Source organism: Stegodyphus dumicola, chromosome X2 (assembly GCF_044657685.1).
Source record: "Stegodyphus dumicola isolate Sdum_Otavi_A_Nest chromosome X2, ASM4465768v1".
NCBI classification, from domain to species: domain Eukaryota; kingdom Metazoa; phylum Arthropoda; class Arachnida; order Araneae; family Eresidae; genus Stegodyphus; species Stegodyphus dumicola.
The window spans coordinates 131,770,840-131,786,774 of NC_140781.1; the positions used below are offsets into that span (position 1 = coordinate 131,770,840).

The window sequence follows — 15,935 nt, forward strand, 5'->3', positions numbered from 1 at the left end:
CTCATTGTGAATGTCTGCATTTCTAATAAACCAGTGACTCTTGGTTATCTGCCTAAGAGTAACATTCTACAAAACTTGGAATTTTTTTCATATGTACTGTACTGGCAAAGCCCCAAACAGGACAGGCATAGGTTATAATGGAACGCAATATCGCTTTGTAAAGAAGCAATTTATTGTCTAGAGATAAAACCGAGTTCCAAAAAATTAAGGGGGTAAGGTTTTGTTTAGCAGCTCGGAATTTATGAATTACTTGTGTAGTGTAGGGCCTCTATGTTAAGCTCCTATCCAACATAACACCTAGGTATTTTACTTGCGTAGCCCACGGAATGACTGTATCATACATTTTAATACAGTGATCGATCTTTCTTTTTCTTGTGAATAAAACTGCAACTGATTTATCCACATTTATTTGTATCTTCCATTTTTTTTAAGCCAGGCTTCAAGTGTATGTATGTATTATTTGTAATGCTTGTACTACGTGGTTTAGCGATGCATTTTTTGAAAGGATCGTCGTGTCGTCAGCATACATGGCAAGAGTAGTGTATGGGGGGTATGTGGTATGTTGTTCGCATATAATAGAAAGTAAATAGGACTTGTCAGACACCTCTGAGGGACCCCTGCAAGTATGTTTCTCTGCGTGGAATAGGTATTTTTATAGCGAACGACAAACTGCCTCTCATAGAGATAAGATTTAGTGATGTTTATGATGTACGCCGGGAAACCCAGGGAAATTAGTTTGTAAAGTAAACCGTCTAGCCAAACTCGGTCGAATGCCTTCGATATATCGAGAAAAAGAGCTCCAGTGCTCTCTTTTTCTTTGAAACCTTCAGCGATGAACTCTGTCACCGTGTACAGCTGGTGCACTGTAGAATGCTTTCTTCTTAATCCGTGTTGTTGCAGTATTAGGATCTTGTTAATATTGATGTGTTCCAGGATGCATTCGTTAAATGGCCGCTTCAGTTATTTTGCTTAATGTGGATAAGAAACTCGCAGGTCTGTAGGAGGTTGGGTTATTAGCAGGTTTAGATGGCTTCTGAATTGGCACTACCACGGCAGTTTTCCAGCTCTTTGGGAAGTAACGAAGTGTTAAGATCAAGTTGATAATTCTAGTAAATTTGAAGAGCGTCACGTGACCCATTTCACGTATCATTTTATTGCTCACTCCATCGATTCCAGGGCTTTTCTTTATTTTCCTTTCCTCGATATATCGAATTACTTCAGACGGCTTAGCTAGACGAATGTTGTCCGTGTGTGGTTGTGAAAAATATAAATTGTTCGTGTAACTAACTGTGCGTTCTGTGTCTGGGTCTGAAATATAGTTAATGCAAAACTGAGTAGCGTAGTTATCAGCTAGTGACTCAGCTTTCTCAGTTTCTGTGTATGCGATCCCGTTTGGGCCGTTAAGGGGCGGAATATTAGTGTAGCACCTTTATATTTGGAAACTGCTTTCCAGATAGAATTATCATCATATGATAGGCTTTCCAAATATCTAAACCACTCGTTTTGTGCATGAAGGTTAGTGTATTGCCTGACTTTCTGGTGTAATTCATTCATAATTCTTTTATCGGGCAGCGACTTCTCTGCCATCTTTTCCTTGCACGATTTCTCTCTTTAACTAATTTTCTGATTTCAGGATCTCTTGCTCTCTGTTCTAATGGTACTTCTTTGCTACTATTTTTTTAATGCATTTTTGAGAGTATTGGTGAAGTTTTCTACTACTGCGTCTAACTCATCCGCACTCTGTGCCGTCGGTAAAGTGCACTGTGTTTTGTTTAGAGCTTTGGCATAATTTACCCAGTTAGTAACAAGGGCTCTTTTGTGTGGTGTGCTATAACCACTGATGTTAACTTTCATAATTACGGGATTGTGATCAGATGACAATTCACATAAGCTCTCAGTTTTAGTGGGAGCATTGATATTCTTTAGTAGGAAGAAGTCAATGATGACATTATCAGGGTTATAGCATGTTGGGTGCGTCGGAGCTGTAATTTTTAAGTTGGCCTTATTGGCGAAATTGTTTACTATGCATCCGTATTTGCTACATTTATTGCAGTTCCAGTTTCTGGGCTGTGTATTAAAGTCTCCACCGATAATAATACGTGTATTTAACTTGGATATAGCCTCTAAATCAGCAAAAACATTCTTTTGTGCTCTTGCTGCGGGTAGATAGATGGAGACAAAAGTGATTGTTCGTTGAGTGTGGGGTATGATTGTGATAGCTAGAGCCTCAATGGCCGAAAGCTGTGGTAATGTAGTTTCGAAGTGCGCGATGGAGCATTCCACCAGAAATTCTGCCAGGTCTCCTTGGTCTGTCAATTCTATAACTTTCGTAGTTGCACATTTTGAGACTTTGTTGTGGGCTAAGCATGATTTCTTGTAGGAAGATAATATCTGGGGAGCACCCCTTTACAAAATTCCTAAGTTCGTTAAATTTAGCGGATAAGCCATGTGAGTTCCATGTTGCTAATGAGATATTTTCCACAGAATTAATTGCACTAATCATTAATTTCTGACAACATTTCAAAATATACAAAAAGGCCTATCAACATTATCCGCGTGAGCTTTTAATTTTGGGACATATTTCTTAAATATCTGAGTCATCTTGCTGATGTTATTATGTCCAATTATTCCATGAATTTCTTTCAAACATTTGAAAAATTCAAATATCTCAGAATTACTAGAACTTTTTAAGTTAGCATTAAAGAAGTTATCATTTTGTTTATTATTCACATTTGCATTTTTATTAACAAGCTGGGGAAATTCAGCATTTGAGGGGCTTTTAGGACTTTTGTCCTCTACCTTATCATCAGGTTGTTCACGAGAGTTTGACCTCATTGCCTGTGCGAAGCTAAGTCCAGGTTTTACTGCACTTTTTGTTTGCTGGTTTATTTTTTGAGAATGCAGGGCACCCACAATAGGACGATGGGTGTTTTCCAGAGCAGTTAAAAGTAAGATTAGCCATTGAGAGATAAAGTAGATTGTAACTCCGCCCACAAGGCTAGAAGTTTGTTTACATTCTGTAAAATTCTCAGGATTTCTAGTGCATTGCATAACGGCGTAGCCTGTTCCCTACTGTTACAATATTTTTTACATATGATGATAATGTTAAATATTAAATATAAATATAAGAGTGCATAATACGTTTTCAGAATCGCTGTAAAATAAAATAAAATCAATCGGGTTGAGAATTTTCTTTTGATTTGCTAATGTGAACATACTCTTAGAGGATGCATGAAAGAGAACAAAAATATCAAGTGATAAATATAGGCCACTTAATGTAAGTTATGTGATTGCGTTTACACCAAGTAAAATGGTTCTGCTCATATAAAAAACGCGTTAAATCGTTTTTTAAAAATATCTATTATTGTCATATAATGCATTAAATATACAGAGACTCGTAATACAAATTATACATACTGAAATTTTAGTAAATATCCAGAACGCGCATTAAAGATACTGCATACTGTACTTAATGAAGTTGACTTATCTAAAAGTTGAGTAAAATTCATGAGTAAAATGAGTAAAATGCCTCTGATTCATGAGTAAAATGCCTCTGATATTTTATACTTTTGACACTTAACTAGATTTCTCTTTTCATTATTATTGTTGCTAGGTCTCATTTATTCACAACAGATAATAATACTCTTTGCCATTTTACTATTAAATGTAAAGAATAGAGAAAAGAGTGGCTAATGTCTTTTATGAACATGATATTTTATTTATACTTGAAGTATAATTAAATCCAATATTAAGAAAAATTATTGAATGCTTGGTAGAACTGAATGCATTTATAGATATATTATGAAATATAATATTAGAGGGATATAATAATATGTCTTCATTATGTGAGAAATATGGTTGAAATTAAACCAAGTAAACTTAATTTCTATTTGTATGAAATATGCTTGAAGAGCAAAAATTTCCCTTTGAGCTAGGTCTACACCATCTCTAAGAGATCCGTTTCTTGAGTACTATCCCTCAACTAACCTGCCAACTGGGTAACTCACCATGAAAACTGCTAAATGAATCAACATCAGGCGTGCCAATGCTTGTATTAAATATAGATATTTCAAAGTGAAAATATTATCTATTGAGATTTAGTTTGGCTTATTTGGTTACGGCAAAGCCTTGAAAGCTATTTGTCCAAGGGGAGGAATGCTTTCACGGAGGACTGCTCGCGGGATTCGAACCTCGAACCGAACTACTAGGGTTCAAGGACTTCATCGCTTGGCCGCTGATCAGCCTTTATTGAGATTTGAAATTATATACATTGAGATCTTTAATAATAACTTATTGAAATATTAGAATAAATATGAATTAACTGGGAAGTATCTTGAAAATATGCTATTTATTACACGTATAGGATTCAGAATGGAAATGGTATTAGCTGACACTAAACTGGCCTTTATGATATGACAGTTAATGGAGGTTGATTGCTGAACAGAAAATCAAGCGTGTAGATTTGCAATCTGTGTAAGGTTTGGCTGTATGTGTATTGCCTTTTTCCTTTTTTGTGAGTGTAATATCAGTCGCTCTTTGTCATGTACCTTGGATAATGCTCTCAATAATGAGATAGCTAAATGGTCAAATGAGTTCCATTGCAATTTCCAACGAATTCTTAACCAGCAAGTATTTAGATTGGATGAAAAGGAGCCTTGATTGGGAAAAAAAAGGGCCTTGATGTTGACAAAGAAAATTATTTCACTCTTAAAATCTTTTATGTTCAATACACATTCTTAAAGTTAGCATATTCAGAATAGTTAAAGAAAATATACCTATATGCTACAATTTATTCTTATTTAAAAGTTACTTTCAAAATAATTTAATTTTTAAAGCGCTAGTACTGTCTTGCAAATATTGTCGTTCCTCCATTAGAAATGAAACGTGCACAAATGCCTGAATTAAAAGGCAAGTAAAATAAATGATAGTTAAACATGTTTTAAGTATATATATATATGTGTGTGTGTGTGTATGTGTGCGTGTCAGAAAAGAAATGAAAATAAAAATCAAATTTTTATTACTGAAACTGAACATCTATATAGCTGACAATTTTTTTTTAATGTTAAATGCAGTTTTAGTAAGTGGCAGGAGTCGAGGGATGAATCAAATATAATTGTAAATAAAAGCATAGATATGTTTACATTTATGCAAAGTTTGAAAAGTCCCTGAGTAAATAAAATTGTAAAACTGGCCTTGGTTGCTGCATTTCCACCATTTCAGTTTTTCCACCATTCTAATTTCATTTCAAATTAGGCAAGAAAGAATTTGAATTTGAATTTTAAGAATTGAAAATTAAGAAAAAATTTTTTGAGAAAAGAGAGTTTTGAAGTTTTTCAAACTAGGCATATTTTAGCCTAGTTAACTAAGAACAGAACTAAGCCTAGTTTTAGTTCTGTCCTCACTGGTTTATAAAAAGTGAAAGAGCTCCCATTTTGGGGGACTGGATAGAGTAGTAAACAAACTGCATCTAATTCATCAACTCATGAAGAAGAACAAAATATAATTTCGTAAAAGCAAAATATGTTAATTAATTCATGAGCTGACTGACGAAAATAATAAGATCTCGGCCTATGATTACATGGGCTTGGTAATATTATAATGAGTCTTACAGATGATTTGCAAAAGTAGAAATACTTCTGTATACAGTGGAACCAATATCAGCCTAAAATGAGGCAGATCGTATAAATGAGGGTAAGGCATCAGAAAATAATCTACATAAATGCGAACATAACAGGAGGTTTTATGAATAGCAAAATGCTTGTTTGCGGTCATTTAAATTCCACTGTTAGTAAAAATGATGTAAACATTATATTATGTAAATAATATGATTTAATAAAATATCAAGTTTTTATGTAAAAAATAATGAAGGTCTACAATATTACAAATCTAATATTGCATATAAAAAATTTGGTTGTTGTTGCATAATTTTCATTCAGTAATTAATGAACTGAATAATTTCAAAAATGTACACGAGCAATATTTCTACTATATTGCACTCTTAATAGCCATAAATATTTATTCTTCAAAATAAATTATATTTTGTATAAAATATTTTCGTCTTTTAAAGCTTATCTTCACTATGAAATAAAATATACCCTTTTCTGAGGCAGCCGCACAGTTTATACACTTGCTATCTTGAAATCTAAAATAGAGTTCTATGCAATGAATGTTATTATTTTTGCAGTGTAAGTTTTACTTTCATAAATGAAGTAAGCACACATTTACGCTATGAATTAATCAATATTTAAGAAAACGGGGAACTGATTTTTATTTTATACGTAAAAGCTGTTTAGGAAAACCTGTGTAAATTATTAGAAAAATACAAAATTAATTAGCTAAACACTATTGCCAGAGATGTGCTAAAAAACCAAGTTTTGGCATATCTCCAGAACAACACCAGCAGACTGAATTTAGCTCATAAAATTTCTTTTAGGGATTTAGAAGAAGAAAAGATTTATATAACTTGAGTTTCTAAGTGCAAGAATATTGTTTATTTAAAACTGGAAGTGACTCTTTTTAAAGTACTAATATGAAGAGATGCATTTTTGATTTAAATCTTCTTGAACCCTTGAATGTTAAAAAGAATTACAGAGTACTACTGAAAATATTGATGAATGATATTTTCTTTCTATTACAGATTTGTTTTAATTGTTATTTGTTTTATTCATAAATAATACTAAAAAGAAACCTTCATGGAGGTTTCATTTTGCTCCTATTTAGTCTAAATTTTATTTTAATTCAAAATTTAGTTTTTTATCCAGCCTAAACACGGCATTTTAATTTAAAATTATGTACCTTAATTTGGATTAGACGCAGGTGACTCTGATCGCCATCGAAATTGATAGATCTATGCAAACTAAGGCCCCTTTCTTGCCTAATTTCATTTCAAATTAGGCAAGAAAGAATTTGAATTTGAATTTTAAGAATTGAAAATTAAGAAAACAGTTTTTGAGAAATGAGAATTTTGAAGTTTTTCAAACTAGGCATATTTCTTTTCTAGTCTGGTCATATTTTAATATTTATAGTAGAAGTAGGACGAATCCTAAATTTTATCGAATCCGAAATTTAAAGCGGTTCGAATCACGAAGTCGTCGGATCTTTCATACGGAAACAATAATGAGGTAAAATTAAAAATCCATACTTTTATTTTAAAGTTTTGAATTAAAGCAAAATCTGAAAGCAGCGTAACTTAAGATTACAGTTTTTAAATGCACACTTCCCTTTATTAGATTTTTGCAAATGGAAATTAGAAAATGAAGTACATAATTAGAACTTTTGAATACTTTTCTCAATATAATTTGAAAAAATAATTTTTGCAAAGGCTCAAGCTTTTAAATTTTTTTCGGTTCTTGTGAAATCAAGCCACATGATGAAATTAGCATAGTTAAACTCTAAATATGGGACGACCGGCGCTCCCAAAAGAGGAAAAGGGTCATTCAAGGTGATATCCAAGTACCATTGAAGCTGCAAAATTTTTAACGAATGGCTTCAAATGGACGTAAATAAAACTAATCTCTGCAAACTTTTGAGATCCATATGATGAACACATAAAACAACTGGATGACATTCATCGGCTTTTATAAAAGGAACAGTGACAAAATTTTACCGTTGATTATGAAGTAAGATAGAAAGTAAGAAATTAAAGTATTTGCGTTAGCTCACCATGTTTCCCCATTTGATGAATTTCTTGACAGGTTGCAGGAACAGGAGTGGAGAACTCGAACTGTGGCAAAATAATATAATCTCCCACGGATATGGAATCCTTCTCATTCCAGTGCAAATTCATATCAGAAAGAGTGTGGGTTACTAAATAAATAAATTAACGACAAATAATAAAATTTAAATAAATAAATTACTAATTAAATAAATAATTAAGGTACGAATTATACTATTGTATTATAAAAAAAACTGTTTATAATGTGAGAAAACATTGTTAGTTTAGTAATAAACTAATTTCAATGGGGAGAAGAAATAGGAGTTAATCTATTAGTAACAAATTAATTAATTTTTTATTGACAAAGCTGCCGAAGGCGTTCTAGCTTTAAGATAGTTCGTTTAGCTCATTGCGAAATGATGAACATACTAGGATCTAAAAGCATCTATTAATTTAGAAATGAAACCTGTGTAATACTTCTAGTGTGAGGAATTTGGTTTAGGTAAGGAATAATGGGTAATAATTTTTTCAAGACGTGTGAATACATTATTTAGGCTGTGCTTTCTTGTCTACTTTTTTTTGGCTTCCACCCAGATGCTGATTAGTTAATGTTAGTTAGTTAATGCGTAGAGTTTTATGTTCGAGGGGGAGCCTTTGGCAGCTATCCCCAACCGCCACTCTATTACTTTTCAATGCAAGCGAATTACTTAATTCGGTTTTAGCTTTAATAACCATAGTTGCTCGTGAAAGTCTGAGGGTATGAGCCAAAGCTTGTAGGCGGGTTTTGCCTTGTATTTAATATAGAAATTTCAGCTAACTTGTTGTGATTTTCCCCTCAAGCTGCAGAGGTTTCATTTTCTGTTATTAAATAGATTTCGTGACTGCCACACTGACGAGTAGAATAAAATGATTTGTTTCAAACCGTTTTCTGAGATGGTGCTACTCTACTTAGAGGTTAACATGTGATGATAGGTAGGCTAACTGCCTTTACGATTACAGCAGTTAATATTTAGAGTAGTCTGGAAACGTACAGTGTTACTTACCAATGAGAATTATACATAATGCAAGTATTGGTACAATTGTACCCCACTCTTCAATCTTGCGCTTACAAAAAACTCAAAAATAAAAATTCTTTGAATTATAAATATTGAGCGAACAAATCGAATCATTAATTATTTAAAAAAATGAATAATCAATCATCGAATAATGAATGTTGAAAATAATAAAAATTAATTAAGAAAATTAAAGCTATCCAAAATTCTACTAAAACGATCAATTATTAGTTCACAGACATCATGACAGCTCCAGAAGAAAAAATTCATGAAGACTCCAGAAGAAAAAATTCGAATTAATATTTTACTTATTAAACGAAATTACGCTTTACAAATATTACTGTTAGGAAAGCAGTAGCTTGTAAAGGCGAGGTATTCCTATATATGACATTATCTCTCTTACAGTAATAAATGCAGGATCACTTACGACTTTTTACGATCATGTCACAAGTCTGAGTGTCGTGAGGAAAATTATGAAGCAACATATCACAGCTAAACTCTAAAGATAGCCTAAGGAGAAAATAGTAAACATATTAAGCACTTTTTTAACAAAATTTAAAATGTTTAAATGCTCATTATTTAGTAATTTTTTCCTTTCGATTATAAATTAATATTAACAATTTCAACTATAAAAAAATCCAAATCATCCATCAAAAATAACTGTAGTTTATTTTAACGGTAATTTAATTGTCAAAAATTCAGCATTGAAATTGAAATTTCTGTATCAAAAGTATATCTTAAGATGTATAATTTATACTTATATTGCACTGATTCCAATAATCTTTTATATAATTAGGAGTAAATTCTTTTGATTATGAATCATCGAACCCTTATTAAACTAAATATATTAATTGCATTACACGAATATTCTTTATATCCAATGGAAAGCTGAGGATCGAATTATATACATAATAAGGTATTCATTACATTTAGAATTCTATGAGGAATATATGACTCAGTGCGCTAAAAGCAGATCATAGTACAATTATGCTTTCTTTGGCTACCGGTGAATGTTAATCCATCAGAGTCTTTCATTTGAAACCGGAACTTGAGGCAAAATATCGTGATAACTTCTATAAATTAGGTCTTCTTGGTGCTCGACATCCCCATGTTTCCAGGGCCGTGAAGCAGAAATGAGACTCTGGCTTTACACATTTAATTTTCCATAGTAAGATTCATTCATCTTCGGTCCGTTGAAAATACCCGTGAAGAAAATTGCGGCTATTTCAATCGCACATTAACGCAAGGAGGGGGAATATTGAGCCTTTTTATAAAGAAGATAAAAGTTTTTGTCAGAAGGGTACTTATTAATATGTTCCCACAACAAGACAGTTGCCTAAATGCCAGCCACAGTTTTTTCGAGTTAGACTGAACAAATGGTGCAGCATATCTTACAGCTGGAAACTTTTGTGTACTATCTTTATAAAACTGTTGTGTTCTATATAATAATTTTAAAAACATCATTTAGGTTACTAGAGTTTAATAATGCTTTTCCAGTTTTATTAGAAGTGTCCGCGAAAATAAGGTTGCAGTTTTGCCTAACATTAAGTTTTACTTTGGCGTATTTCTCTTCGTAAATGCTTTTAAAAGTTTGCCATTAGGTCTCTTCCAGAAATATTAATAGTTAAAACTCATTCTATTGTTACATCAAACATTGAATATATTCACTTGCAGTAAATATAGTGGTGTCCCTGTGAATCATGGATACGTGTTCCAAGACATACTGCAATTACTACATAACACCGAAAATTATATACTTCTACGCGATGCTCATGTAACATACATAAAACAAAGTATAACTGATAAATTACTCACAGTATGCTATTAACAGTAAGTAAAGGAATAGCAAAGTGTACCATAAGCTGCATTGTGTATTTTCAATGTGCTTTTGTCTCTCTCGCTCTCTCGAATGTATGAATGTAAAATATTCTACTTTTACAGTCGCATTTTCAGTACAGCAATATTTTAAGAAAAAATGTTATTTTAAGAATATTGGATTCATTGAAATTTATAATTTCAAGAGTTAAAGAATAAAAGTCAGGCTTCGCATCAAAGTATTGCAATGAAATGAAGCATCGGTCTTAGCAGAGCATAAGTATTCGTGCTCTTAAAATTGGGACTTTAATGAGAAGATAGTACTGGGTGCATTTAATTTGCTGCAATTTATCAAGTTCATTTTTAATTGGCAGGTGTTTCGTATTAACTCATAACTGCTAAGTTCTTTAATTTTCCATTCTTTTTGGCCCCCGGATCACTGAAACTATAGACACGGGACTACGATGAATAGCAGAACGGTTTAAACGGTTTCAGTATTTACCACATCTGATAGCTTAACAATAATGCAAAAGCGAATGCCATTGACAAAGAATGTCATCTAAAGTCATCCAAAAAATTTAGCAAAGGTAAATTTCAAATGTATATTCACAATAAATGGGAAGTTAATGGAAAATTCAAACATTCCATAATTCAGTCAGTCCCTTTAAATGATATCGTCACAGAACTACGAATAAACAAACTGCCAGTAATAATAAATTTTCACTAATCCGTTTCTCGAAGAAAGTGGTAGATCAATGCAGTACAGTAAAACCGCTGAACACTGATAGTTCGACCCGGGGCCACAGTCCATCAAACGGGTTGACTGCATCGGAGTTTGCATGGTTTGTACTCCTTGCTTAACGTTAATATGAGAAAGTTTTCCTTAAAAATTCCTTTGCGAAGACATATCTTCCCCAAGTCAGATAGTCCTTGCGTGCTTTGCCATAATCCAAGTATTGTACTCTAATATAGAAGGCATTCAAATAAAAACTGTGACTGAAGATTACTTGGATATGGCAGAGCACACAAGGGCTATCTATCTAAGAGAAGGGATGCTTTCGTGGAGGACGTCTAAGAGAATTAGTTTGTATTCACATTATGTGCACCGAAAGCCTCCAAAACTTACTGCGTAACTAGGCGGTTCACTTGCGTTCGAACTCATGACAGATTAATAGTATTCAGTAGTCTTTGACTGTTCGGCCATGGTGGGACAAATTGCTATTGGAAATATTCGAGAGGCGTAGACAGGAAATAATTTTTTTAGCTGATTATAGCAAAGCACAGATCTACTATCTGCAGGAAAATGTGAGACCAGTCTGTGTGAGAGATATATGGAAAGAAATTTACCTCATCGACAAACTGGTTATTTTGTATATAGCCAGGAAATAATCCTTGCTATGGATTGCAGCCATTGGATATGAATTATGTTTCAATAAAGCTTGATTTTGCCAATATTTAGTATTTGTTGAATTCACATCGAGAATATTGAGCAGTACTGAGTCATATCGAGAATAATCGAGCAGATGGTTAGCATCGATCAACATTTGAATATGATGGTTATGAACTTGCTAATGAAGAAAAATGGAAATCACAAATTTTCAAAATGGAAATGAACTCAGGGCAGCTCCAGGAAATATTTAGCGCTACTGAAAAGCTGAAAATACATGTTATGAACCAGACTCGGAAAGATATATTGAGATTAGCTATATGATTCACAATGCACTGAGCTGCTATATGAAAGCATATGTAGAAGAAAGAAAAAAATGTTCAAACTTTAGATAATTTTTGTTAAAAAAAAGTGACACATAAATTTAATTTTACTTGTATAGCAAAATACAGCTTTTTTCCCATTCTACTTTCTTTCGAATTTACATCAGCAGTCAGTGAAAAGCACAATATTTTACATGCATTTGTAACATTGCGTCAAAATGATTTCGTTGCATGGCTTTTCGCAAACTGAATTAAACGTATTAAAGAAGAGATTCCTGTTCTCTTAAACGCACTTGAAATTGCTGTTATTAATTGGTCTATATTACTAAAATTAAATTTGGAAAACTTTGCTTCCTAAACTGCTGTTTAAAGTGCTTTTCCTTACACCTGCTAACATTTATGCAATAAAACTAGATATTTTTAGGCAGAAAATGCTTTTTCTCTTTCATGAATTATTTAAATGATTTCTTACCGCCGGTTCCCAGATTATTGTCTTCAAAGTAGTTGGAATGTATTAGCTATTGACATCATATGCTTTTCAAAATTGCTTTCTAAGAAAGATGTTTTTAACTCTTTGTGCAATTTCATTACATTAGATCGCAGTATGTCTATAATCCACTCTTCGTTTTCTTTCCTCTCAAAATTTGTTTATCTGACTGATAAATGGTGTCTGACTTTCCATTTCCGTATCTTGTTCTTTTGCTCATTTACCTAACTTATACAACGTCTGGGAACAGAAGAGTTCTGCATTAGCTTTTGTAAGTGCAACCAAGTAGTAGCAATTGCTGATACTGGTCTTGGTCGCACGAGTTGAATTGATTGCATGTTCTAGATCATAATCATTTGCAACAGCGGTGTGTAACATATTTATCACACGTATGGATGCATTATAAGTATACAAGCCTATGGTCCGACTGGTCCGTCACTTGCTGAATAAAGATTTGCCTAAAGAGCCATGACTTTGAAGTTCGATGAGGTGAATGCTCCAAAGAATAGGAGACGAAAGAAGAGTGGAGACTTTTGTCCCGATGCAGTGATGACTCTGAGGAATACTTTGAGAGGTGATGATTGAAATATGCAAACATGAAACAATAGGATGACAGAAGTGTAAAACACCACAGTTGTCACAGGCGGAGTCAAATAGTAAAATCAAGCTATGTACAGCACGAGTATACCCATGAATAATTCACAATATACAGTCCTGTACAGAGTTCCAAATTCTCAAGCACTAAAAACATAGTATACAGATGTAAAGTACAAAAAAAGGTAAAGCAAAAACACATGTACTAATCAAATATCTACATGATTAGAAATTAAAAATCAAAACCCGGAAAGAATTTGAAATATTTATTAAGTAAGGTAAAATAACATACCGAGTAAATACTAATTTAGGAGTCAGACAACAGACCCTTTGGCAACTGAGACGGATGGTTTGGTAAAACCATCGAAACTAGTCCTGTGAAAATTTGCAAATATAACGCTGATTTTTGTTGTCTGACTCCTAAATTAGTATTTATTAAGTATTTACAATAAACTACCTATTAGGAAACGGAGTTATGTTCGCCTAACAGGTGCGCAGCGCATGGTCTAGTATACTTATTATCTTCAAATATTTATCAGTAATCTAAGAAAAGCTTAGTCTATATGAGCATTAAGAGTATCAAGAATATACATTAACATAAATATCTAGCTGGCTAAGGGACTTACGAGGATAAATACAGTTAATTATCTTCATTGTCCGAACAGGGGATTCTTGCTAGCATTAAGGTTTTGAGAGTTCTGTCTAGTTGAGAATTTCAGCGAGTTCTGTATACTTGCTCTGTTTGGTGCATTTTGTGACTGAATAAGTCCCACCCCTTTAATTTTTCTGTTCTACTTTAAGACCTCTGATTTGCCATGACTGAAAACGATATCAGATGTGTTACGGAATCGTTGGTCGATGATCTTCCTGAAAAACTCCTACCACGTCAGACTTCCTACCGTCATGTGCCTACTGGCTCTCCTCATGAGCTGGAAACAGCGCGCTTCGCGCACTACTCCAGCCATACTTGTTCGGATCGGATCGGATCCTGAAATCGAGCTATTTCGGTGACAGACAAGTTACAAATTGACGCTTTCCCTTTAACGTTGGTTGTAAAGTTATGACTTGTGTAATGGCAAATGGAGATAATACTAGGGAAGTTATTTTTTCTATAATGTTAGAGAATGTCGTCTCTGACTTCCTAATGGTTTGACTCTATGGCGTCGGTTTTAGATTGCAGCCTGTAGGGCGTATGCACATGAACTTCTTAACTGCATGTGGATCTTTGCAATAGCAATCGATTCCGAGGCCACTTTCCGAGTTCTGGAATTTATTTCAATTAATTGTCTTTCCATACACCTTCATCTTTCTTTAGATTACATTACTTTCATAAATAATCTGTTAGGTGTTTATTTAGCATTCTTTTTTACCTATCCGAAATGAGAAATAAATGTAAACATTCTTACCTTGCTCCAAAAATAAGAGTTGAGTCATTTTTCAACCATAGGAAAACATAGGGGATTACGGTATTTAGCACCTTGGCTTCAATAGCGTTGTGGAAATATACGTCTGGTGTCCATAGATATTTTCTCCATTCAGGATGAAGTGCAACTTTTTCAATGTTTCTATTCGCCGGATATATCAACCGGTAATCTTTCCATGTTTTATATAGGAATATATCGGCTATGAAGGACTAAAAATACAAATTATTATCCACAGATGTCATGTCTAATAAAATGTAAGCTTTGTCTAAATAGCCGTATGAAAAGTGCATTTGTCAATATATATAGTAAATTATATCATTATATATAGTAAAAAAGGCGTCTTACTTGAAACTCTGATAGTTACATTTTTTTTTTGTTTTTGCTTAAAAGCGAAGTTTAGACAAAGTCTTAACTTCCAAAACTATTAATAAGTAAATGAATATTAATTTAGATTTTATGTACATAATGGCAGGCGTAAAAATTAAATTAGTGTTTCGTCAGACAAGCTATTTTCTGATGAAGGAAAAAAGTTTAAAAAAAAGGCAGATTTTAATTTGCCTGATTAATTTTGAAACATTTGTGGGGTATTTTTGTGATAAATTTTAATTTTTCCTTATAATAATTAAAGCCATGTATTCAATTTAAAACTTTTAAAAACAAAACCTAATTGTATTCTACTGAGAAGACTTTTTTTCCCTGCCTTTCAGACGGGAAAGCGGTTCGTGACTCTGATTGCCGGACCGAAGGGCCCGAAAAGATATGGATGGAAAATTGTCTATCCCCTTATAGGAGGTAAAGGTGGCCGCTTATTAGGTGCCTCCATAATAAAATGATCACTGCTTCTGTACCACCATAGCACCACTGCACCTTATTAGTGTCCAAAGCCTAAAACAGACTGCACCTTTTTAGTGGCCAAAGCCTAAAACAGCTAGTGCCCGCTATAAAAAAGTTCCCTTTATAAAATTTGCTTCCGAAAATCATTGCCTTCTTATGTTCGCTGCTTAATATTTGAAAAATGCATTACGTGATAATATTTCAGTTATCCCTGACCATTTCCCTTCAAAAAATGTATTAATATAACAGTTAGAATATCCAGTTATATAGGATGATTGTACACATTGCAGTAAAAAAGTAAAATTTGCAGGTTCATAACCTATACTTATTACTAATGCTTACCTGAACACAAGTACCATGACTCC

General features: G+C 33.2%; 1 protein-coding gene across 2 annotated transcripts in view; it reads right to left on the reverse strand.

The window, feature by feature from the left end:
* Window positions 1-15,935, reverse strand: part of LOC118200822 (glycine receptor subunit alphaZ1-like) — a 77,850-nt gene that overhangs the window by 6,121 nt on the left and 55,794 nt on the right. For both annotated transcript variants that reach the window (XM_085810069.1, XM_085810068.1), the window contains exons 4-6: window positions 14,719-14,945; window positions 9,134-9,216; window positions 7,663-7,806 (exon numbers count right to left, since the gene is read on the reverse strand). In XM_085810069.1, coding sequence (XP_085666195.1) covers window positions 7,663-7,806; window positions 9,134-9,216; window positions 14,719-14,945 — 454 coding nt within the window. The remainder of the gene's footprint in view (window positions 1-7,662; window positions 7,807-9,133; window positions 9,217-14,718; window positions 14,946-15,935) is intronic.